The 24,827-nt window shown below is 41.9% G+C and overlaps 1 protein-coding gene across 2 annotated transcripts in view; it reads right to left on the bottom strand.

Annotated features, from left to right (window-relative positions):
- FRMD3 (FERM domain containing 3) overlaps positions 1–24,827 on the bottom strand; it is a 347,514-nt gene that overhangs the window by 138,591 nt on the left and 184,096 nt on the right. For both annotated transcript variants that reach the window (XM_004381295.1, XM_004381294.2), the window contains exon 2: positions 23,153–23,257. In XM_004381295.1, coding sequence (XP_004381352.1) covers positions 23,153–23,257 — 105 coding nt within the window. The remainder of the gene's footprint in view (positions 1–23,152; positions 23,258–24,827) is intronic.

Here is a 24,827-nt window from a genome sequence, read left to right on the forward strand (position 1 = left end):
TTACTAGCGACATAACCTTGTACAACATACTTAACCTCTCTGTGCCTCAGTTTCCCCAACTATAAAACAGGAACCATAACAGTGTCTACCTTAAAGGTTTGTCATCATTATTTTAGGTTAATAAATGTGAGACACTTAAATAGTGCCTGGCATATGACAAGTACCCAAATGCTTGTTTGCTGTTGTTGTATTAATTGGTAGAACACATCTTTCAATACATGGAATCCATAGAGGAGAACAATAAAAGGGGCCCCTAGCAATTAAATTACTTTTCTAAAAATAAGCAAATAGGATACTTTAGAGTTAAGGCTAGAAAACAAATAGCAGCCAGAGATCAATACATATTGCTATTGTTTTACAGAGAAGGATCACCATTTTGCCAATAAAGTCTGAAATATAAATGTTTCCTTGTTTAGCATCCTTTGAATGGCTTAGCCCTTCTCTGCCTAATTTCAGCCTGCCTCTCCAGCTTCTCACTGACTCCAGAGATGACAGGTAAGTTTCATTTTGTGTGCTGATGCCAGGTAATTGGTGGTGATCTCCCAGAGGGCTATGAGGAGGATTCCAAGGCTGTGTGAAGGCTCCATGAGAATGAGTGCCATGATGAATTGGTTATGTCTGCCACGGAGGGCAGAGAACAGTGAAGGCATGCCTGCAAGGTATTTGCCAACTGTGTCCTAGATAAATTATTCACTCCAAATGACCTGGCCTCCTCATTGTCCTAAGAAATAGACCTTGTAGTTTCTGATTACTTTCCACCTTCTTCCTCCTCTCTGCCCTTTCACACCCTACCCTTGACTTTTAGGCCCTGCCTATCTCAATTACCTATGTCTACAGTGTAACTCATAAAGAAAACAAAAATCCTCACAACTGGACCAATAAGCAACATCACGATAAACAGAGAAAATATTGAAGTTGTCGAGGATTTCATTTTACTTGGATCCATAATTAACGCCCATGGAAGCAGCAGTCAAGAAATCAAATGACACTTTGCATTGGGCAAATCTTCTGCAAAAGAACTCTTTCAAGTGTTAAAAAGCAAAGATGTCACTTTAAGGACTAAGATGCGCCTGACCCAAGCCATGGTGTTTTCAATCACCTCATGTGCATGCGAAAGCTGGACAATGAATAAAGAAAACCGAAGAAGAACTGAGGTCTTTGAAGTATGGTGTTAGAGAAGAATATTGAATATACACGGGCTGCCAGAAGAAGGAACAAATCTGTCTTGGAAGAAGTACAGCCAGGATGCTCCTTAGAAGCGATAACGGTGAGATTTCTCCTCACATACTTTGGACATGTTATCAGGAGGGACCAGTCCCTGGAGAAGGATATCATGCTTGGTAAAGCACAGGAGAGCAAAAGAGAGGAAGGCCTTCAATGAGATGTACTGACACAGTGGCTGCAATAATAAGCTCAAGCATAACAACAATTGTGAGGATGGTGCAGGACAGGGCAGTGTTTAGTTCTGTTGTTCATAGAGTCTTTATGAGTCAGAACTAAACAGACGGCACCTAACAGCAACAACAGCACAGTGTCATCACTACATCCTCTTCCAGGACAACTATTCTTTCTGGATAGGATAGCCATGAAGTATGCAACCCTAAGGAGTCCCTAGGTGGTGCAAATGGTTAACGTACTCAGTTGTTAACCAGAAGGCTGGAGGTTCAGGTCAACCCAGAGGCACCTCAGAAGAAAGGCCTGGCAATCTACTTCCAAAAAATCAGCCATTGAAAACCCTATGGAGCACAGTTCTACTCTGACACACACGGGGTCACCATGACTCGACAGCAACCATGTTTTTTTGGTTTTATGTTGCCCTAAGGGAAAAAGGAAACCCTGGTGGTGTAGTGGTTAAGAGCTCAGCAGCTAACCAAAAGGTTGGCAGTTCAAATCCACTAGGCACTCCTTGGAAACCCTATGGAGAAGTTCTACTCTATCCTATAGAGCAGCTTTAAGTCAGAATCAACTCGACGGCAACGGGTTTCTTTCTTTCTTTCTTTCTTTTTTTTTTTTTTTTTTTTTTTGATAAGGACAGAAGAATACAGAGGCAGTGCTGGTTCAGTGGTGGAATTCTTGCCTTCCATGCAGGATACATGGGTTCAATTCCTGGCCAGTGCACCTCAAGCACAGCCACCACCTGTACGTTAGTGGAGCCTTATGTGTTGCTATAATGCTGAACAGATTTCAGTGGAGCTTTCAGACTAAGATGAACTAGGACGAAAGGCCTAGCAATACACTTCCGAAAATTAGCCAATAAAAGCCCTATGGATCACAAAGGTCCACTCTGCAACACATCAGGGGGATGGCACAGGACCGGGCAGCATTTTGTTCCGTTGTGCATGGGGTCACCATGAATTAGGGGCTGACTTGATGCTAGCTAACAACAAGAAAAACAAATCAGCGGTAATCATGTTCCAAGGGATTCCAAAAAATCTTTTCTTCAAAGAGAACCATACTCGATTTTTTAGCATTTATTAAAATAAAAAACCTGACTGGCCTGGCCTATGGCACAATAATTTCCTTATTCACCAACTCATCCATGCAAACAAGGAAGGAGGCACGTAACAAGGATTTGCCTACAATATTATATACAATAACAAAATATTAGAAATAGCAATAGTGGCCACTATCAGGAAAATGGGTAAATAAACTGTGGTCTGCTCATATTCTGGATGACTGCAGCAGTGTCTTCAGTGAGGTAGATCTTCATGTGTAATGTGGAGACAGGTCTCTAAGGCACATTGTGGGGTGAACAAAGTCAACTGCAAATTTATAACTATGGCTGCAGTTAGTTCCCATGCTGCACAGTGCAGGGCCTCGGGAAATGCAGTCATACTCGACATCTGTTGGACACTGCATGTGATGGTAAAGACTGTGTGTTAACTCGGCTGGGCCATGATTCTCAGTGGTTTGGCAGTCACATGATGTTGTGATCACTTCCATGTTGAGATCTGATATGATCACCCCCATGATAGGAACTGCTGTGAGTAGCCAATCAGTTGAAAGAGACTTTCCTTGGGCATGTGGCCTGCATTGAATATAAGTGGACATTCTGGCAAGGCTTGTGGCTTTTGCTCGAGCTGGATCCTGTGGCTCACTCCTGTTCATCTGACCTCCAGTTCTTGGGACTTGAGCTAGCAGCCTGCCTCCCGATCTTGGGATTCGTTGATCTTCACAGCCTGTGAGCAACAGCCCTGCTCTCCAACCTGCTGATGTTGGGTTCACCAGCCCCTTCGGCTATTTCGTGGGTCAGGAGAAGCCTCCAGCCTGACCATGGACTTGGGATGTTCCAGTCTCTACAACCTCATGAGCCACTTACTTGATATAAATCTCTATATATGTATATTTCTACACTTTACTGGTTTTGCTTCTCTAGAGAACCCAGTCTAAGATATGCTCGAACTACGAGCTCAAGGTAGTTCATAGTTCCAACACAAATTGTGTGCTATTCTTTTGGCATCATATTTTTGTGAAGTTGGGTTTCCAGGGAGTACTGAAATAAAAAGCAAGTACTGTACAAAAATCAGTGTGGAAAAGACAATGAGCGTGGAGATATCCAATCTGAGTTCCAGGTTTAAGAAGTCATGTGGTGCCCAGCAAACAAACATGTCCCATTAGTAAGTAATTGTGATTATGTGAGAAAGAAAAACAAATACTATTTTTCTTGCAACTTGTGTGTATTATCTTTTCAATGGCTACATCCAGCCTTTCAGTTAGCAGCTGAGGGCATAAACTGTTTGCACCACACAGAGCCTCTGCTAAGTTTTTAGGACATAAATACTTATCAATTTGTTTGGATCTAACTACTATCATATGAACTGTTAGGCATTTTTTATTTTTTGCCTAAAGGTACCATGAAAAAATTACTAAGATACAAAGGGTATCTTAAACCAAGAAGGATTGGGAACCCCTGAACTGTAGTATGATATAATTAATGTGTTATCTTTTTAAAAAAGAAAAAAAGGACAAACACTACCATGTAAAGAATATATATATAAGCACCTAAATATATTTTCATCTGAAATGACTCTAAGCTAATACCAGTGGCGGGGAACAAGGATTTGGGGGAGCTGACCAAAGGAAACTGCCTTGTTTTATCTGTGATGTTTTAATTTTAACCTTTTTATGTGTTTCGGTGCATTACATGAATGATTAAACGTCAATTTTTTAAGAAACAAAGGTGGTCAAGCTCTGCTCAGAGGATGAAGGCAGACTACATGCAATTCAGACTCAAGAGGAGGAATTTTCTACATTACAAATCAGCTGCCATGGAGTTGGCTCTGACTCATGGCAATGCCACGTGTGTCAGATAGAACTGTGCTCCACAGGGTTTTCAATGGCTGATTTTTCAGAAGTAGATCTCCAGGTCTTTGATAACAAATCCAGCCAAGCACCCTGGCTGGACCCAGCGGTCTGGATTTGAATCCTGCTCTGACACTTACTAGCTTTGTGACCCCACAGAATTGTCTCAGTTTCCCCACTTGCAGCGTCATCGTGAGGTTTAAACGAGTTAATTCATTAAAAAGCCCCTAGAAGAGAGTTTGGCACATAGTTAAGGTTGATGAACACCAGGTGCCATCTTCTCTATGCTCCCTGAGAGGGACCCCCTAAACTGGTGAAGTGGCAGCTCTCGGTGAGCCATCTTTGTCAATCTCTTCCTGCCTCGTCCCCCACCTGACTTCCCCTCTGCTCTTCAGGAAGAGATTCCTTATCTGTGTGGTTGCAATACTAGCTGTTAGCTCTTCACTTCGCTCTTCATCCTTTTTTTGCTATCTCCTCCCTTGTTTCCATTCTTCCTTTTGCAGTAGTTGTGGCTGAAATGAGTTGCCAATGAAGGCGAGTCTGGGCTACACCACCAACACCTACTATTAGTGTATAAACAAATGGGTTACACTGTGTGGAAAAAAAACAAAAGCCATGATGTGGTGTGCTAGGCAATTAGCTATAAGTCTTAGAACATTTACTGCTGCTATTTTCCTTTCAGCTGCTACTTGGAAGATACGCTATTTTGGCTTCATTTATTTATTTCTTTTTTAAAAGGTCTGTTTCTTACCGGAAACTGATACTCCCGAACAGAGGCAGAAAAGTAAGCCTGCCAACAAAATATCTGAATCTGTGGCTGGTTGACTATAACTGAAACCTTCATTTCCTCAACTCTCACTTAGAATAAAAATTCCAATGCTAAGGAAGCTAAGACCCAATCATTACTTCTACAAAATGAACTTAGGGAGTAGGATGAACTAGAGGATGCATTTTTGCACGTGATTTGGAGGTATCAGGAAGGCCTCTGCAGTAGGTATTGTGGGTGCTCTGCCCACGTCCCCGAGATCCTCTTTTCCTTTCCATATACAGCAGCCTGACTCTTCTTAGGAGGGCTGCCCTCAGGTTACTGGAACACATTGTGGGGTGGACAGTTGAGGCTCCCCCACTCCATTCCCCACACCAGGGTAGCTCTTAACTAATGACTGACAGCTGTGGGAGTATAAATACCTCTGCTCCCTCCCCCTTGGTCGGGACAATTCCAAGGCAAGACCTACACTGATTCCACAGCTCACCTGTGGGGTTGAGCCCATGTGACCCTGTGAGACTGTGTCTGATATCAAACACTTACTTGTTCTCCTTCCTTTCCCTGTCCCAATCCGCCCGTCCCATACAGGTATTTTCCTGGGAATACTTTCTAATAAATCACTTATACTGAAATTTGTATGCCAAGGTCAGATTCTGAAAACCAGACATAAGATATTATTGATGATGCTGTGTGCCATCAAGTCAATTCTGACTCATAGCGACCCTATATGATAGAGTAGAACTGCTCCATAGGGTTTCCCAGCCTGAAATCATTATGGGAGCAGATCGACAGGTCTTTTCTCCCAGGGAGCCACTGTTGGGTTCAAACCAGTAACCTTTTGGTTAGCAGCTGAGCATGTAACCATTGCTCCACTAGGACTCTTTAGACCTAAGATAGTCTCCTTTACCAGTTACTGTTGAGTCAGTTCTGACTCATGGTGACTCCATGTGTGTCAGAGTAAAAAGTGTGCTCCATAGGGTTTTCAATGGCTGATTTTTCAGAAGTAAACTGCCAGGGCTTCCTTCCGAGGCGCCTATGGGTGGACTCCATCAACCTTTTGATTAGCAGTGGAGTGCATTAACCATTTGCACCACCCCAACTCTCCTGCAAAAACTGCTCTCCATGGTACTTAAAATTCTTCCCTTAGAGGTTTTTCCTTTTGCCTTAAGCTTGGACCATGGCAACCTGCAAAACCCTTGTGAGATGTCTCAGTTTAAGGGTTTCCAGTATTGACAATCCAGCCTAACTAGCCTTTAAGCCCTTTCTTAGAATAAATTTATTTTGATTAAGAGTAGCTTGAAAACAAAATAAGGATAAGTCAGAGGAAGCTACACAAAGGGGGTGAAAAGCAATGGCCCTGGTTTCCTTATCTGCAAACCTAGAGGCATGGGGGGAGATTCAAGGGCTTCTCACATTCCTTCAGCTCTAACATTCCACATTCTGAACTTGAAGAATGAGGACATCTGCAACAAATGTTCTTTTATTCTTAATTTACTAGACCCAGCTGTACTTAGCCCCAAGAGATCATTTTTCTCTACCCCATCATAGAAATGGTACGTTTCTTTCCAACATTTTAATTTTGGAGTGTTTGGGGAAAAAGAAGGTGGGTGTGAGGTAATGACTTGTGATTAAGTAGATTGATTTTTAATTTGGTAGCTGCTGAGACAAGAAAAAAAAATTGCTTCCAAACATAAACAATTTACTATTTAGTTATCTCCAAATGTTTGGCTTCTGTTGAAATTGATTCTGCCTGTGATTACAGAATAAATTACACACCTCTCTGTTATCTTTCTCAAAACCCTTGGTGCCCTAAGCCAGAGTAATTTGTAACCCAGAGCAATGTGTTAAAGAACTAATGGGACTTTTGAAAAGAGTGAATACACCTCCCCAAATAGGAGATTGTTTTCTGCCTCAGTAGTAACCAGATCCAAAATCTGACCAATTCCCATCATAGTCCTGAAAAGATGGCCTGATTTTCACATCTCAACTGGACAAAGCCGCAGAGTGACTGAGGCCCTGCATTGTATAGCTAAGTTATACCATTTCCAGGCCCTTTGGTCTCTGCTGGAATAAAAATAATGCTATCTGAATGAATGCAACTTAACAGTGTTCTGGAAAACAAAGTTAGAGGTCATTGTTGTTAGTTCCTGTTGGGTTGGCTCCAAATATTGGTGACCCCATGCACAACGGAACAAAACATTGCCCAGTCCTGGCCATTCTCATGATCAGTTGTGGATCAGACTATTGTTATCCATAGCGTTTTCATTGGCTTATTTGCAGAAGTAGATCACCAGGCCTTTCTTCCTAGTTTCTCTTAGTCTGGAAGCTCCACTGAAACCTGTTTAGCACCATAGCAACACACAAGCCTCCACTGACAGATGGGTGGTGGCTGCGCTTGAGGTGCATTGGCTGGGAATGGAACCCAAGTCTCCTGCATGGAAGGCAAGAATTCCACCACTGCTTCATAAATTTTAGGTCAGCCCTCGTTATTTAGCCACCAGTAACGATGGTTTCCACTCCAGTTTCAATAAAATCTACAACACAACAGGAACAACAACAACAAATTTGTGGATGAGGTACACTCAAAAGTTATTGTCCATTTGGTAGTTGATTTATGTAAGAAAAAGTTCATCACTTCGGTGTGGTGATTTTTACTCCTTTAGCCATAACTGCTTTTGTATTCTAGAGCCTCAGGGATGGGCAAAATAGAAGTAATAGCCAGGAGACAAAACACTGTAAGAATTACAGGAGTGGGCAGGAAGTCTAAGAAGTCATAAGCATCCTCTCAGCAACATCCATCCCGTTCACTAATTTTAATGCTCTCTACCAGAGATTGGCAATTTTTTCTGTAAAAGACTAGCTAGCAAATAATTGAGGCTTTGGGCCATAAGCTCTCTGTCACAACTACTCAATCTGCCATTGGAGCGTGAAAGCAGCCATAGATAATAAGTAAATGGATACGTGTGGCTGTGTTCCAATAAAACTTTATTTACAAAACAGATGGTGGGCTGTCCCAGCTCGTGTGCTGACCCCTGCTCTACACCCAAGAAATCCCTAATGCACACTTAAAGAAAAAAAGTTTTATCTGAAAATGCAATAGGTTGTAAAAACATTAATTAATGTTTACTTTAAAGTACACTAGGGTACTAAAAGTCCCTGGGTGGTGCAAACAGTTAATATGTTTGGCTTCTAACTGAAAGGTTAGAGGTTCAAGTCCACCCAGAGGCATCTCAGAAGAAAGGCCTGGCAATCTACTTCTGAAGGATCAGCCATTGAAAACCCTATGGAGCACATTCCTACTCTGTTACACATAAGATCTCCATCAGTTAGAGTTGATGTCGACTGGACAGCAACTGGTTTGCTTTTTTAGGACACTAAAATGCAACTATAGGGAAGTTATGGCATCGCATCAAGCTTGTTACAATGGGATTTATCACTGCATAACATCCGCTGTCATGTTACAGAAAATTTAACAACATTGTTACCAAACTATTCTAAGGTCAAAGATCTCCTAATTGTCAGACTCATGGACCCTTTCAAATTCTTTAAAGGATGCAGTAGTGAAGAGACAATATGGATTAACTCATTTAAACAATAATCCTATGACATGAGTCCTGTTAGAATCCCATTTTACAGATGAAGAAATTGAGGTATGGAGAGGTTAAAGAACCTTCTCAAAGTCAAACAACTAACGAAGTGGCAGGGACAGGATTTGACCCAGTCTTCCTGGTGCCAAAGCCTAGGTTCTTAGGCCCTGAGCAACAATGTCTTCTGATCCTCCCTCCTTCTTGATATTTGAAACTGCAGCCCATTCTCTCTTATTAAATCTACATCTAACCTTGCTTCTAGAATGTCTCTCTCTCCTCATCCATTTCTTTCTGATCTGTCTGTTCCTTGTCAGTCCCCTCTACTGTTTTCTCTTGCTGGACCACCCTTTAAAATACAGATGTTCCTTAGCTTTTAAATTCTCTTCTCAGTCTATAATCTCCACCTCAACTCTGCAATCCATTCCCAGGACTTTGAAGTAGTAAAGACCTCACTGGCTCCAAAATCTCCATCTCTGGCCTAAACCTACTTGTTTAGCTTCAGACCCATATTTTTAACTGTACATTGAACAACTCCACCTCAACATCTCACAGACATCCCAAACTCAACATGTCTGAAACTTACCACCCCTCCCTGAAAACTTGTTTCTTGTACAGCTGATTTGGTAAGTAGCTCTACTTGCACTTGGAGCCCTGAGTGTCCACGTAAGAAATCCAAATACCCTACTGAGAAGCCACCTGGAGAGGCCCTGAAACTACCTGCAGAGGGAGAGGGGCCCCTGAGCTCCGCATTCCAGCCACCCCACCAGGGTACCAGGCATATGAGTGAAGACATCTTGGCCCCTCCAGACCAGATGAGCTGCCAGCTGAATACCACTGAGCAACCCTAATCAACACCATGTGGAACAGAAGAATCACCCAGCTGAGCCCTGACCAAATTTCTGACCCACAAAATTTTAAAATACAGCGATTGCTGTTTTAAGTCACTAAGTTCTGGAGAGATTTGTTACACAGCAATAAATAATTAAAACATTCACTCCTCATTATTACACTTCATGCATATAATGCACAGTTAGAATTAAACTTTGAAAGAAATCTACTGGATCACGAATGAAAAAGAAACAGAAATCTACTTCAAATTAGTGTCTCCTAATCCATATTGGTTTATTTCTCCAAATTATATATTATAATTATATTCTAGTGTCCTCCCCAGCTTGACTTAAAAGTTGTCTTTAAAGCTGTTTTGAATGTTGTGAACCTGCTGTTCCCCAGTCAGCTCTGATGTTCTTGCCTGCTGGAAGCCACCAGCAAGTGGTTTTCTCTACAATGATCACACTTAAATCTTATCTCCCTAATTAATTCCCGTCCTCATCTGAACCAAGTCCAGGCTGTTCCCGCCACTAAGAGAGTAAACACTTCCTACCATAGAGATCCTCCTGTTTTTAACCGGCTCAAACAGGGATGAAATAACATTTTCCCAGCCCTCCTTAGTCTTATGACTGCCCTCTGGCCCAAACAAGATAAGCAGTACATGCACTTGTTCCTCCTACCACTAGAATTATGAAATCCTGGTTTGCTAAATGATTTCTATAGTGTTGTTGTTGTTAGCTGCCAATGAGTAGGTCCCCGACTCACGGCAACCCCATGCACAACGGAATAAAAGTGCTGCGCCATCCCCATAATCAGTTGCAAATGAGGCCATTGTTAGCCATAGGGTTTTCACTCGCTGATTTTCAGAAGAAGGTCACCAGGGCTTTCTTTCTAGTTTATCTTAGTTTGGAAGCTCCACTGAAACCTGTCCAGCATCATAGCAACATGCAAGCCTCCACTGACAGATGGGTGACGGCGGTGCATGAGGCACATTGGCCAGGAATCGAAATCGGGTCTCCCGCATGGAAGGTGAGAATTCTATCACTGAACCACCAGTGGCTCCATGTCTTCTAGATTGCAACCTATCTTTTAGCAGGCATCCCTCTGTCTTCCCAAGAGAGGACATCAGGTGTAGACAGAATGAATTATGAGGCAATCATTATAGTTGGATTCCAAGTTCTGCTTTCTGCTGAAGGAATCTGACAATTTCCCCAAATCTGTCAGTGTTAATATCTCCAACCATGACTGAACCACTAAACAATTGTTACGGGTTGAATTGTGTCCCCCAAAAGATATGTTGAAGTTCCAACCCCTGTTACTTGTGAATGTGACCTTGTTTGGAAATAGGGTCTTTGAAGATGTTATTGGTTAAGTTAACATGAGGTCATAATGGGCTAAGGTGAGTCCTAATCCAAGATGACTAATGTCTTTATAAAAGAGAAGAGACGCAGAGAGACAGACGAGGGGAGATGGCCTTGTGACGACGAAAGTAGAATCAGAGTTATGCTGAAGCTCAAGCCAAGGAACTCCTGGGGCTGCAAGAAACTGGGAGAGGCAAGAAGGGATCTTCCCCTAAAGGCTTCAGAGACAGCATGGCCGTGGACACCCTGATTTCGGACTCCTAGCCTCCAGAAGTATGAGACAACAAATAAGTGTTCTTATAAGCCACCCAGTTATGGCAGCCCTAGGAAACTAATACAACAATATAGCCCATGTTTCAGCTGTTATGACAGTGCTGTCTTCCTGGTTACCTTTGTGCCCAAAGTCCTTTCCTGCAAAGCCAAGCTACTTGTACCCACACACACACACACACACACACAAAGCAGTCTTGAATGTTAAAACCTCTTGGCACTTAAAAACAAAAGAGGAATCATTCAGCAGACAAACTGATGACCAGAGATTTGAGGCAGCAGAACGACAGAAAGGGCTGCCCTAAATCTTAGGCACCGCTCTCGTTCCCAGTGGCGAGCATCTGTGAAGCAATTTTCCCTAGGAGCAGGAAGCAGCACTTCAGCGGCAGGAGCAGCTTGTGGGACATAATGCTGTCTGGCTTCCTGGCACCATCCCCAGAGTGAAACCTCAAGTCATTGGGCCTGTTTTTTATTCCATTCCATGTCCTCCCCCAAGGCACCTGCTCTAACATAAAGAAGGTCTTTTCCCATTATTAATAAAACTCCCTGATAGGGTCACTGGCTCTGTCTGGCTCCCAACATAAAACCTCAGGGCTATAATTATATTTCTGGGTGTGTCAGAGTTCAACATGCCCTTGTATTCATGATTTTGCAGCTCCTCCTCCTATAAGAAATTACATTAGTCTCTCTGGTGTCTGGTGGCCACACAATGTCCAATCACAAGGAGATTGCCCCAGAGGTATGGATTTCCAAAATGAATTCTTCATGGTCTTGGGGCAAGAATCCTTAAGTCAGAAATGATCCTTAAGTTAGAAAAGTCCCTGAAGCTTAGAAATAGGGAAGTGAAAACCAAAACCACTGGGTCCAATCTTCCTTCAAACTGTAAGCCAACCCTCTGCAACCAAGTCCTGGTATAATTTCCTCCTCTTGCTGGGCTGGGGGATGGGTTACTTCCTCAGCTCTAAGGCACTGCTGGTAACTTCCTTAGCTGAGTTTGGGGAAGGAGGGGGGGCTGAAGAACAAAATGGGAAATCCAGGGCAATGAACATCTCAAACTGTAACCACAGACACCAGAATTATGAAATCCAGCTAATTATTTCAAAAATTCATCTTTCCATACTGCAAAACCTCAACAACAAAAAGACAAATAACCCAATTAAAAAATGGGCAAAGGATACGAACAGGCACTTCACCAAAGAAGATATTCAGGCGGCTAACAGACACATGAAGAAATGCTCATCAAAACTACAATGAGATACCATCTCACCCCAACAAGGCTAGCATTAATCCAAAAAACACAAAATAATAAATGTTGGAGAGGTTGTGGAGAGACTGGAACACTTATACACTGTTGCTGGGAATGTAAAATGGTACAACCATTTTGGAAATCGATTTGGCACTTCCTTAAAAAGCTAGAAATAGAAGTACCATATGATCCAGTAATCCCGCTTCTTGGAATATATCCTACAGAAGAAATACGAGCTGTCATGTGAATAGATACATGCAGAGCCATATTAGTTGCAGCACTGTTCATGATAGCAAAAAGATGGAAACTACCTAGGTGACCACCGACGGAAGAATGGATAAACAAATTGTGGTATATTCACACAATGGAATACTACGCAACGATCAAGAACGATGAAGCCATGAAACATCTTATAACATGGAGGAATCTGGAGGGCATTATGCTGAGTAAATTTAGTCAGTCACAAAAGGACAAATATTGTATAAGACCACTATTATAAGAACTCAAGAAAAGGTTTAAACACAGAAGAAAACATTCTTTGATGGTTACAAGGGTGGGGAGGGAGGGAGAGGGTTATTCACTAACTAGATAGCAGACAAGAATTATCTTAGGTGAAGGGAAGGGCAGTATACACTACAGGGGAAGTCAGCACAACTGGACTAAACCAAAGCTAAGAAGTTTCCTGAATACAACCAAATACTTCGAGGCACAGAGTAGCAGAGTCAGAGGTCTGGGAACCATGCTTTCAGGGGACATCTAGGTCAATTGGCATAACAAAGTTTATTAAGAAAATGTTCTGCATCCTACTTTGATGAGTGGCGTCTGGGGTCTTAAAAGGTAACAAGCAGCCATCTAAGATGCATCAATTGGTCCCAACCCACCTGGAGTAAAGGAGAATGAAGAACACCAAAGTCACAGGAAAGTATTAGCTCAAGAGACAGAAAGGGCCATATAAACCAGAGACTTCATCAGCCTGAGAGCAGAAGAACTAGATGGTGCCCGGCTAACACCAATGACTGCCCTGACAGGGAACACAACAGATAGTCCCTGATGGAGCAGAAGAAAGGTGGAGTGCAGAACTCAAATTCTAATAAGAAGACCAGACTTAATGGTCTGACTGAGACTGGAGGAACCACAGAGAGCATTGCCCCTGGACTCTCTGTCAACCCAGAACTAAAACCATTCCTGAGGCCAACTCTTCAGACAAAAATTAGACTGGACTATGGGACATAAAATGATACTCGTGAAGAGTGTGCTTCTTAGCTCAAGTAGATACACGAGAGTAAATGGGCAGCTTCTGTCCAGAGGTGAGATGAGAAGGCAGAGAGGTTGAATGGACATGGGAAATCAGGGGTAGACAGGAGGAGTGTGCTGTCACAGTATAGGGAGAGCAATTAGGGTCACATAACAATGGATGTATAAATTTTTGTTTGACAGACTAACTTGAATTGTATACTTTCACTTGAAGTACAACAATAAAATAAAAGAAAGAAAGAAATACAAAAAAAATTCATCTTTCCAAAGGAAAGTTATCCAAATACCTGGGCAGAAGTGCTGGAAAGAATATGCTGGATTTAAGGGAAAAACAAAAATCCCTGACTTAAGCCAAATGCTACCTTCTTCTTCTGGACATAATTTCCTCCAAGACTCAGGATATATAGTCCCAGCTTTCTCTATCAGTAAAATGGGGAGAATATCAACTACCCTTCACTACCTTGGGGGGCGTCTTAGTTATCTAGTGCCACAAGTGGATGACTTTAACAAACAGAAATTTATTTTCTCACAGACTAGGAGGCTAGAAGTCAGAATTCAGGACACCAGCTCCAGGGGAAGCCTTCCTCTCTCTGTTGGCCCCGGGGAAGGTCCTTGTCATCAATCTTGCCCTGGGTTTAGGAGCTTCTCAGCACAGCGACCCCAGGTCCAGAGGAAGCACTCCATTCCTGGCTCTTCTTGGTTGGTGTTAATGAGGTCCCTCTTCCCTCTGCTCAATTCTCTCTTTTATATCTCAGAAGAGATTGACTCAAGACACAACCTAATCCTGTAGATTGAGTCCTGCCTCATTAGCATAACTGCCTCTAATCCTACCTCATTAACATCATAGAGGTTAGGATTTACAACACATAGAGTAATCACATCACATCACGAAATGGTAGACAATCATACAGTACTGGGAATCATGGCCTAGCCAAGTTGACACACATTTTTGGGGGACACCACTCAATCCATAACAGGGAAGCAACTAAGATTATATGAGTATCTCAGAAGATGGATGTTGTGGAAACTCAAAAGGATGTTTAATGATGAGTATTCAGTTAATACTCTACATCAAATAGAAAAGAAAGAATACACACATGTTCATAACAGCGATGTTCACAATAGTCAAAACGTGGAAGGAAATGAACCAAATGTCCACCAAGGAATGAATGGGTAAACAAATTGTGGTATATACAAACAATGGAATACTATTCAGCCACAAAGAGAAATAGAGTACTCATTCATGCTACAGTTGTGGTATATACAAACAATGAATATTATTCAGCCATAAAGAGAAATAGAGTACTCATTCATGCTACAGTTTAGATGAACCTTGAAAACATTATACCAAGTGAAAGAAGCCAGACACAAAAGTGACATATTGTATGATTCCATTTACATGAAATGTCCTTAATAGGCAAGTCCATGGAGATAGAAAGCAGATTGGTGGTTGCCAGGGACTGGAGGGAGAGAGAAATAGGTTTAATAGAAATAGGCTTAATGGGTACGGGTTTCCTATTGGAGTGATGAAAATGTTTTGGAACTGGATAGAAGTGTGAAAGTACTAAATGCCACTGAATTGTTCACTTCAAATTGGTTAATTTTATGTTATGTGACACTCACCTCAATAAAATTTTAAAAATAATAATAATGGAAATTCTGGGCCCTTGCCATTAAAATGGCAAAAGATAGTCATCATTTACTGACTCAGTTCTCACCACTTTCTGAGCATATGAGGCATGAGACATCTTGTCGAACATATGCTGTTGCAAATGTAATAGTGCTAAATATTTAATATTGCACAATGGTTTACCGTAAATCAAGTTGTGAAGAGTTGGAGGCAAACCACCAGCCCCCACAGCAGAGGTGAGTTCTACTTGAGCTTCTCCAACTAACCTGATTTGCTCTCTATCCAAATAATTCATCAGCTTTATTTTCCATTGAGGAAAAGTACAAGAGCTAGTAAAAAAACCAATGCCAGTCAATGAAACTCCGCTTAAAACTCCCATACCAGCATGTCCTTGTGCCTTTGAGCCCATTTTTAAAATTATTCACTGCTCACTTTCTGCCTTCTCTCCCCCAGAGATCGCAAAAGTGGCTACCGTGTCTTTAAAAGTTGTTATAAACATTTCCAGGTTTTAGAGGTGCTAATCACGACTATATTTTCTCATGCAACTGCGTCACCTAGACCTTGCCAATGCATAATAATGATAATAACATATAGTTATGATAATTATTGCATACTGTATATTATATTATATAGTATTGTATAGTTGAACTGCCCCACAGGGTTTTCCAAGGCTATAAAGCTTTAGAGAAGCAGACTGCCACAGCTTTCTACCATGGAGCGTCTGGTGGGTTCAAACCGCCGACTTCTTGCTTAGCAGCTGAGCGCTTAACCACTGCACCACCAGAGGTTCTACACATAATATTATATAGTGATATAATGTTATAATTATAATGAATTAAATAATAATGAAATTATAAGTGAATATTTTGTCAATCAGGACAGAAACTCAGAAAAGGTTCAATAACTTGGCTAAGACCACACAGCTTACTAACCAGCGGAGATGGGATTTTTTTTTTATTGTTGTAAAAATACAGATAACACAATATCTTTCATGTGTATAATTCAGTGGCACCAATTATATCGGTCATGTTGTGTAACCATCACCAATATTCGTTGCCAAATTTACAGAGATGGGATTTTTAATTTACATCTTGTGGAGTCCGAAGTTCATGCAGTTTTGTGCAGTGATTACTCTGCAACCTATGTAGAGGCTACGCTCACACTGTATCCTCAGAATAAAAAGGTTGTAACAGCTGAACAAGACAGTGAAAAAAAATAAATATGCAGGTATCCCTCTAAGCAATTTAGTGATTGAATCAGATAAGACAGTTTTATTTTGAGGGGCCCATATTTTTTTCCCTATAAACTAGTGTCCAAGTATAGACATTAAAAATTAAGCTAAACCAAGTCAAATGTAAAGAACAAGGAAATACATCAATCTAATGACTTATCTTTTTTGTAACTTAAAAAAATTAATTTCAGACCTGTAGAAAATTTGCAAAAATAATACAGTATAGCCTTCACGCAACTTTCCTTAATATGAACAACTTGTATGACCACAGTACAATTATCAAAATTAAGAAACTAATATTAATACAATGCTGTTAACTAAACTACAGACTTTATATAGATTTCACTGGTTTTCCCACTAACATCATTTTATCTGTTCCAGATCCAATTCAGGATCCCAAATTGCATTTAGTTGACCCTCTTGACAATTTACTAGAGTTCTTCAGTCTTCCCTTGTCTTTCATGAAGACTTTTGAAGAGTGTTGGTATGTTATTTTGGAGAAGAATTGATGCATTTGAATTATGGTGCTGGCAAAGAATATTGAATACACTATAGACTGCCAGAAGAACAAACAAATCTGTCTTGGAAGAAGTACAGCCAGACTGTTCCTTAGAAGCAAGTATGGCAAGACTTCATCTCACGTACTTTGGACGTGTTATCAGGAGGGACCAGTCCCTGGAGAAGGACATCATGTTTGATAAAGTGGAGGGTCAGTGAAAAAGAGGAAGACCCTCAATGAGAGGGACTGACACAGTGGCTGCAGCAATGAGCTCAAACATAGCAACGATTTTGAGTATGGTGCAGGACTGGGCAGTGTTTCTTTCTGTTGTACACAGGGTCGTTATTAGTCAGAACAGACTCAATAGCACCTGACAACAACAACAACATTTTGGAGAACATCCCAGACTTCAGGTTCATCTGACGTTTTCTCAATATATGACTGAGGTTGTGCATATTTTGGCAAGCACATCCCAGAGGTGATGCGCCCTTCTCAGTGTGTCATATCAGGGGTACAAGATGCTGATGTCTTTTTACTGGTGATATTGACCTTGATTACTTGGCTAAAGTGGTATTTTCCAGGTTTCTCGACTGTGGAGTTAGTAATTTTCCCTTTGTAATTAAAAAAAAATTATCTTGAGGGAGTACTTTGAGACTATGCAAATATCCTGTTTCTCCTCAAATTTTTGCCCACTAATTTTAGCATTCCTCAATGGATCTTACCTGCAGCCTTATGGTGGTTTTCTATTTCCCTCATTTTCCTCTACATTTATGAACTGGAATTCTTCTGTAAAGAAGAGCTATCCCTTATCCCTCTTTTATTTATTTATTCAATTACTTACATCAGTATGGACTCATGGGTTTGGAATATTTATTTTATTCCATGGGTTATAATCCAATACTATTGTTATTTTCACCACCCATCTATCAGTTTGTTGCACTGTGATGCCTTGTATGTTGCTATGATGCTGGACGCTATGCCACCAGTATTTAAGTATCAGTAGGGTACGGTGCAATTGATTACTTTTGTGTGGCCTTTTTAGCCATGGTCTTGTAACTCCTATCCAGGTGATTGGGCAGGATTGTGTGATAGGGTAATTGTGGCCCACCACGGCAACTGGTCAGTTTTGCCTTAAAAGAGAGCCAATTCCAGAGCAGAGAAGAGAAGCCCACCACCACCAAAGAAGGAGAGACCAGCAGCAGAGACCTGGCAGCAGGAGACAACGCAGTAGGCTTCCCATCCCATGGAGAAAGAAAGCTGAGTGCCGTTGGGCAGAGAATGAGGACCACGGAGAGACGTGCCCGCAAGCACAGCTGGGAAGAGGCTATCCTGATGGAAGAATCGTATCCTGAGTGTTCCTGACTCTGGATTGTAACTGTTACTTCCCTAATAAATTCCGTAATCATGAGCATGGTCTGTGAGTTCTGTGTGCCCGGTAGAGAATACTGTGGGAAGGATGGCTGGTGTCAGAATTGGTGAAGAGGGTGGAGAAAGGAGGCATGTTTGACCTCCACCTCATGAGAATCAGCCTTCGGCTGCTGATCTTGGTTCTCCTTCCCCCTTGTGGGGTTGAAGGAGGTCAGACACTGCCCTCAAGCCATTTTTACACAGGGTGACCCATGGTGGACAGGTTTCAGCAGAACTTCCAGACTAAGACAGACTAGGAAGAAAGGCCTGGCAATCTACTTCCAAAAATCAGCCAATGAAAACTTCATGGATCACAATAGAATATTGCCCGATAGAATATTGCTCCCTAAATTAGAACCCAAACCAAAAACCAAACCCATTGCCACCGTGTCGATTCCTACTCATAGCGACCCTATAGGACAGAATAGAACTACCCCACAGGGTTTCCAAGAAGCAGCTGATGGATTCGAACTGCCAACCTTTTGGTTAGCAGCCAAACTCTTAAAATACATAGTGGTCGCAACAATAGACTCAAGCATCAATGATCATGAAGATGTCACAGGAACAGACAACATTTCATCTGTCGTACATGGGGTCACCGTGAGTCAAAGATGACTCGATGGCAACTAACAATAACAACTGTTACTTATTTTTGTTGCTCAAATTGTTCCAGTTTTAGACACTGGCAGCTTTTTCAGGTTGGCTCTGTGTCTTTTCTAGTGTCCCTATCCTTTCGTTTTTAGGGTACTTCCTTACTTTCTGGCACCCCAAGATGCTCCAGGCTCACTAGTAATTTCCCTACCCCAGCCCTAGAAGCAATCACTTACACAAGAATCCCTTGTTCCTTTTATTGGAGAATAGCATTTAGAAACCAAGATCTCAGTGTTGGGTTACTTGTTGCTAATGGGGTATTACTACTTCTAGGCCCTCTCAGTGGACAGAACTTGGAAATATATGTATATGTGTACTAACCTATGCATACACACATATCTGTATTTCTGTATCTACCTGAATGTATATTTTTAAAAAATAAGTTCATACTCATACTGTTATTCCAATCCTAAAGACGTCTCTTAACATTTTATCCATTATCTCCCCAATGACAGGATCAAGAGGAATGAAAAAGACTTTTGGATTTAAGCAGTTTCCAGCTATTGTATAGCCAGGGGTTAGCAAACTACCGCGCATGAACCAATGCTGGCCCACTGCCTATTCTTTTGTTAATTAAGTTTTATTGGAACACAGCACATCTACTAATGTATGTATTGTCTCTGGTCACTGTCTTATTTATCTAGTGCTGCTATAACAGAAATACCACAAGTGGATGGAACTGACAAACAGAAATTTATTCTCTTACGGTCTAGGATGCTAGAAGTCTGAATTCATGGTGCCAGCTCTAGGTGAAGGCTTTTTCTCTCTCTTTCAGTTCTGGGGGAAGGTCCTTGTCTCCTTTCAACATCTGTGAGCCCAGCTTTCCTTGGAAATCTCCATGCATCTTGGCATCAATTTTCCCCTGGGTCTAGGAAGTTCTTAGCACAGAGACCTCGGGTCCAAAGGACATGCTCTGCTCCCAGCTCTTCTTTCTTGGTAGTAGTAAGTCCCCCCAACCCTTTCTGCTCACTTATCTCTCCTTTTATCTCTTGTAAGGTAAAAGGTGATGCAGGCCACACCTCAGGGAAACTTCCCTTAAGTTGGATCAGGACTGTGACCTGAGTAAGGGTGTTGCATTTCACCCTAATCCTCATTAACGTGACCTAATCCTGCCTCATTAATATAACAGACAACTCACTCCCAAATGGGACCATAACCACAGTCATAGAGGTTAGGATTTACAACACATCACAAAATGGAGGATAATCAGATCATAAAATGGAGACAACCACACAATACTGGGAATTATGGCCTAGCTACGTCGACACATATTTCCGGGGGACACAATTCAATTCATGACAGTCACTTTCTGCTAGAACAGTGGAAGTGAGTAAGATAGAAACAGTGTGGCCCACGAAGCTGAAAATATTTACTATCTGAACTTTTACAGAAAAAAAATTTACAGCCAGGTCTAGGCTATGTTTCAGGTTTTCATTTGGGAGATAAGATGGAAAGAATGTGGGTTAAAATCCCACCTCCAACAATTACTAGCCATGCGGCCACAGGCAGTCACTGACCCTCTCTGTGCCTCAGTTTTCCCCTTCCTTGCAGGTTTTTGTGAGAACTAGAACTAATATAATTCCTGGCACATGGTAGATGTTAAAGTAATGATAGCTAGTGTTTTTTTTTTTTTTTTTTTTTAAGGCTGGCTGTTTGGAATTTTGCATAGAAATGACTTCTTTTCAGTGACGCTTAGTTGACTAACATTGCCCACAGAATCCGTTTGGTCCATAGTGATTCTGGACCATCATCCTGGGCTCAGCTCTTCAGGCCATCACTTACTAATTGTGGGGTCTTGGTAACAACCTCCTTGAACCTGTTTCATAGGTTACAGGAAGTTATGTCCATCAATGTCTCTATGTCATGGTTCCCAACACTGGTCACAAGACCAAAGGAAAGTCTGCATCAAAGTTAGAATAAAAATGTGTTAAAATACATATTCCTGGGCCCTAACCCAGGGATTCTGATTCGGGAGATGTGGAATAAGATCCACACTAAGCATTTGTAGCAAGCACCTGAGGTAATTTTGATGCAGGGCCAGGTCTGAGAGCCACTGTTACTCAGGATTAAATGCTACACAAAAACCCTCCCTATCATCATGTCAACCCTACATCCTCACCACTTTCCTGCTGACTTCCTCTCACTCAGATAAATGTTTAAAGGGCTTCTGCAAATGCTTAATCAAACCAAACCAGTTGCTGTCAAATCGATTCCACTCATGGTGCCCAATATGTGTCAGAGTAGAACTGTGATCCATAGGGTTTTCAATGGCTGTGACCTTTCAGAAGTACATCACCAGGTCTTTCTTCCAAAGCACTTATGGGTGGACTCGAACTGCCAGCCTCTCAGTTAGTAGCAAGTGCTTAACAATTCACACCACCCAGGCAGCCTCTGCAAGTGCTACAGGAATCCAAAAACTCCCTCCCATAAACTATTTTATTTTACACCTTCATATGAGCTTGGGTGTCATAGGACCCCAAGAACTAAGTCAGATTCTCAGCGTTTCAGAAGAAAATCCGATTTATTCCTTAAACGTCCTTCTTCTTTACAAAAATCCACTCTGTGAGCCTCTCCTCATGGTTTCGGGTCAATAAATACTAAATGAGGAGCCAGACATGATTGCGGGGAGGGGAGAGGGTACAGGAAGATGACCAGGGACACTGGTGAGGATGAGAGCAAATTAAGAAGGCACGGAAAAGATGACCCACATCCTTGGACTCCCCTTCTCACAATGGCCTGCTTGTGGGACCCTAGCCCACAGCTAGGACCCACAGTAGTGTTGCAGGAATGGGAAACGCCAGTAGTGGAAGCTGGGATGGAGATTCTGAGGGATGTGATGGACAAACATCATTGTAAGTCTAGCATATGCTTGAACATACTGGGTGTCATGGATTGAATTATGTCCCCCAAAAAATGTGTATATCAATTTGGCTGGGCCTTGATTCCTGGTATTGTGTGATTTTCCTATATGTTGTAAATCCTGCCTCTGTGATGTTAATGAGGGAGAATGGGCACAAATTGTGTTAGTGAGGCAGGACTCAATCTACAAGATTGGATTGTGTCTTGAGGCAATCTCCTGAGATATAAAAGAGAGAAGCAAGCAGAGAGACTGGGGACCTCATACCACTAAGAAAGCAGTGCCAGGAGCAGAGCGCATCCTTTGGACCTGGGGTCCCTGCGCGGAGAAGCTCCCAGTCCAGGGGAACACTGATGAGAAGGCCAACAGACAGAGAAAGCCTTCCCCTGGAGCTGATGCCCTGAATTAGGACTTGTAACCTACTAGACTGTGAGAAAATAAACTTCTCTTTGTTAAAGCCATCCACTTGTGGCATTTCTGTTACAGCAGCACTAGATGACTAAGACACTGAGGCTACTACACCAGCTCAAAGGACAAGACTCTTCCATTCACTCTTACATCTAACAGGTACCAGAAAGGGCAGGTGTGTCCAGGAGCAGGAGTACAATGGGGGCTGCCAAATTTAGTGACACCCAAGGAATAGCTTCAGAAGTGACAACCCTTCACCTACCAATAGCTTTGTTTTTAATTGAGTTGAAATTACATAACATAGAATTAACCATGTTAAAATGTATGTTTCAGCGGCACTTGGCACATTCACAATGTGCAACCATCAAATTCCAAACATTTTCATCACCCCAAAAGAAACCTGCACTGATAGAGCAGTCACTCCCCATTCTCCATTCTCCCCTCGAGATGGTGCCAACTCTTGGTGACCTTAATAGCTTTTTACATTGAAGGGGTATAGTTTTCTCTACAATGAGATTTTATGCAGTCACTATTAATATTTGAGGAGCTTTGGCAAAAGGAAAAGCTAGGAACTCTAGGTTCAAAGAGTACAGAAATCTTCTCTCTTCCAACCAGCTGAGAGTAACTTTCTGAAAAAGGCCTAAGGTAAGTGCTCCCTTCTCTTGCCCCACCCAGTCCAGTAGAAGTGCTACTTCCACTCACACACCCACCAGCCAGTCAATTTCATGTGGAGAGAGCTAGGCCAGTAATCAATGAGAACAAGAGAGTACCACGAGGGCCCTGAGAAGAATCCCTGTGACACGCACATCCTGGGTCACTACCAAAAAAACAGGACGGACAGCAGTGGAACCTTACCCGCTGCTTCTCTGGGTCCACATAGCGAATGCCAAAGTAGTCCTTCTCCAGCAGGCTGTAGTAGTTGCAGATGTGATCGATGAGAAACTGCCCTTTGGTCTCCCTCTGCAATGGAAGCATACAGAAGTTTTAGCCAGACTCACCGTGAGCATTCACGTCTAATTCGGGCCTTGCTCATCCCCTTGTTGGTGCTTAGAAAAAACAATCAACTCATCTCAGTCCCCGGAGCAGTGGCTTCCAAACACTTTAGCCACAATCCACAGTGATAAATGCATCTCACACATTGTGATACACATACGCACACACACACATATTTTAAGCCAAAGGAACACCAAAAAAAGAAAATGAACAAAAAACTATATCTTGAAGAAATGCAAGGCACTATACTCAATCCTCACTTATTGACATGGTTAGATTCCAAAGGCCAGGTCACTATACAAAAATTGGCATTATGCAAAAATGGAGGATGACCACCTCAGCTCACAAAATGGAGGATGACCACATCATTACACAGCTTCCAAATTACATCATGACATAACTGCCAAATTATATCAGTACATAACTGCCAAATTACATCATTATATAACTGCCAAATTACATCATTACATAACTGCCAAACCCCTGAGAATCATGGCCCAGCCAAGTTGACACATAACCTTAATCATCACAGCCAGCATTACTCTCACCTCACACCTCAGCATTCATTACTGCCAGATGTATGTCGTTAATGCACAAAATAGCCAGATGGTAGATTTTTTACTATTGTCGTAAATGCAAAATGTTAGATAATGAGATACTAAGTGAGGAGTAGGTGTAACATGCAGGAGAAAGATGTGGCAGTCTGCTTCCGTAAAGATTACAGCCTCGGAAACTCCATAGGGCAGTTCTACTTTGTTCCATAGGAATCTCTATGAGTTGGAATTGACTTGACAACAGTGGGTTTTGGTTTTTTAGGTGAAATATGTTCTCTTTTGTTCTATCACATGGTATTTAATTTTTTTTTTTAATGCTATTTGTGACTCAGAACACTGATTTCTTAATTCATTAACTGGTCAAGATCCACAGTGTGCAAAACAATGCCCTAATGGGAGCAGCAATCCCTTATGTAACACATACAATGCACCTAAACACTTGTTCTAATCACTTTGTAGGTATGAAATCATTTAGTCCTCACAACAATCCAGTAAGGAAGGTCCCCATTTTATATATGAGGAAACTGAGGCACAAAGGGGGCCAGTGACTTGACCAAAGTCATACAACCTGTAAGCCAGGATTTGATCCAAGCAATCTAGCTCCAGAATCTAAGCTCAAACCACTATTCTTGGCCACCCTTGAGTATTTGTGACTTCATCACCACTCTACCAGGAGCCAAAGTGGGTTGATGTGGCAATGCAATGAATGGTTTCTGAACACCCTGACTCCCCAGCAGAAATGGTGGAAATCAACTTCCCCAGGTCCCAAGGTCCCCATATCACATCCATGAATCAATGCAGAAAGGCCCTGGGGGAGACTGGGGAGCCCAGAGAGGCTGCTATGATCATGGCCACACTACCTGGCTGTTTCCACATCAGTAAAATGAGATGGTTAGACTAAATTATTTCTAAGGTTCTAAAATTCCACATAAGACAAGTGTAGGCCAAATCTGATTAAGACGAAAACAATTACAACAAAACCC

Source organism: Trichechus manatus, unplaced genomic scaffold (genome assembly GCF_000243295.1).
Source record: "Trichechus manatus latirostris isolate Lorelei unplaced genomic scaffold, TriManLat1.0 scaffold00082, whole genome shotgun sequence".
Classification (NCBI taxonomy): Eukaryota; Metazoa; Chordata; class Mammalia; order Sirenia; family Trichechidae; genus Trichechus; species Trichechus manatus.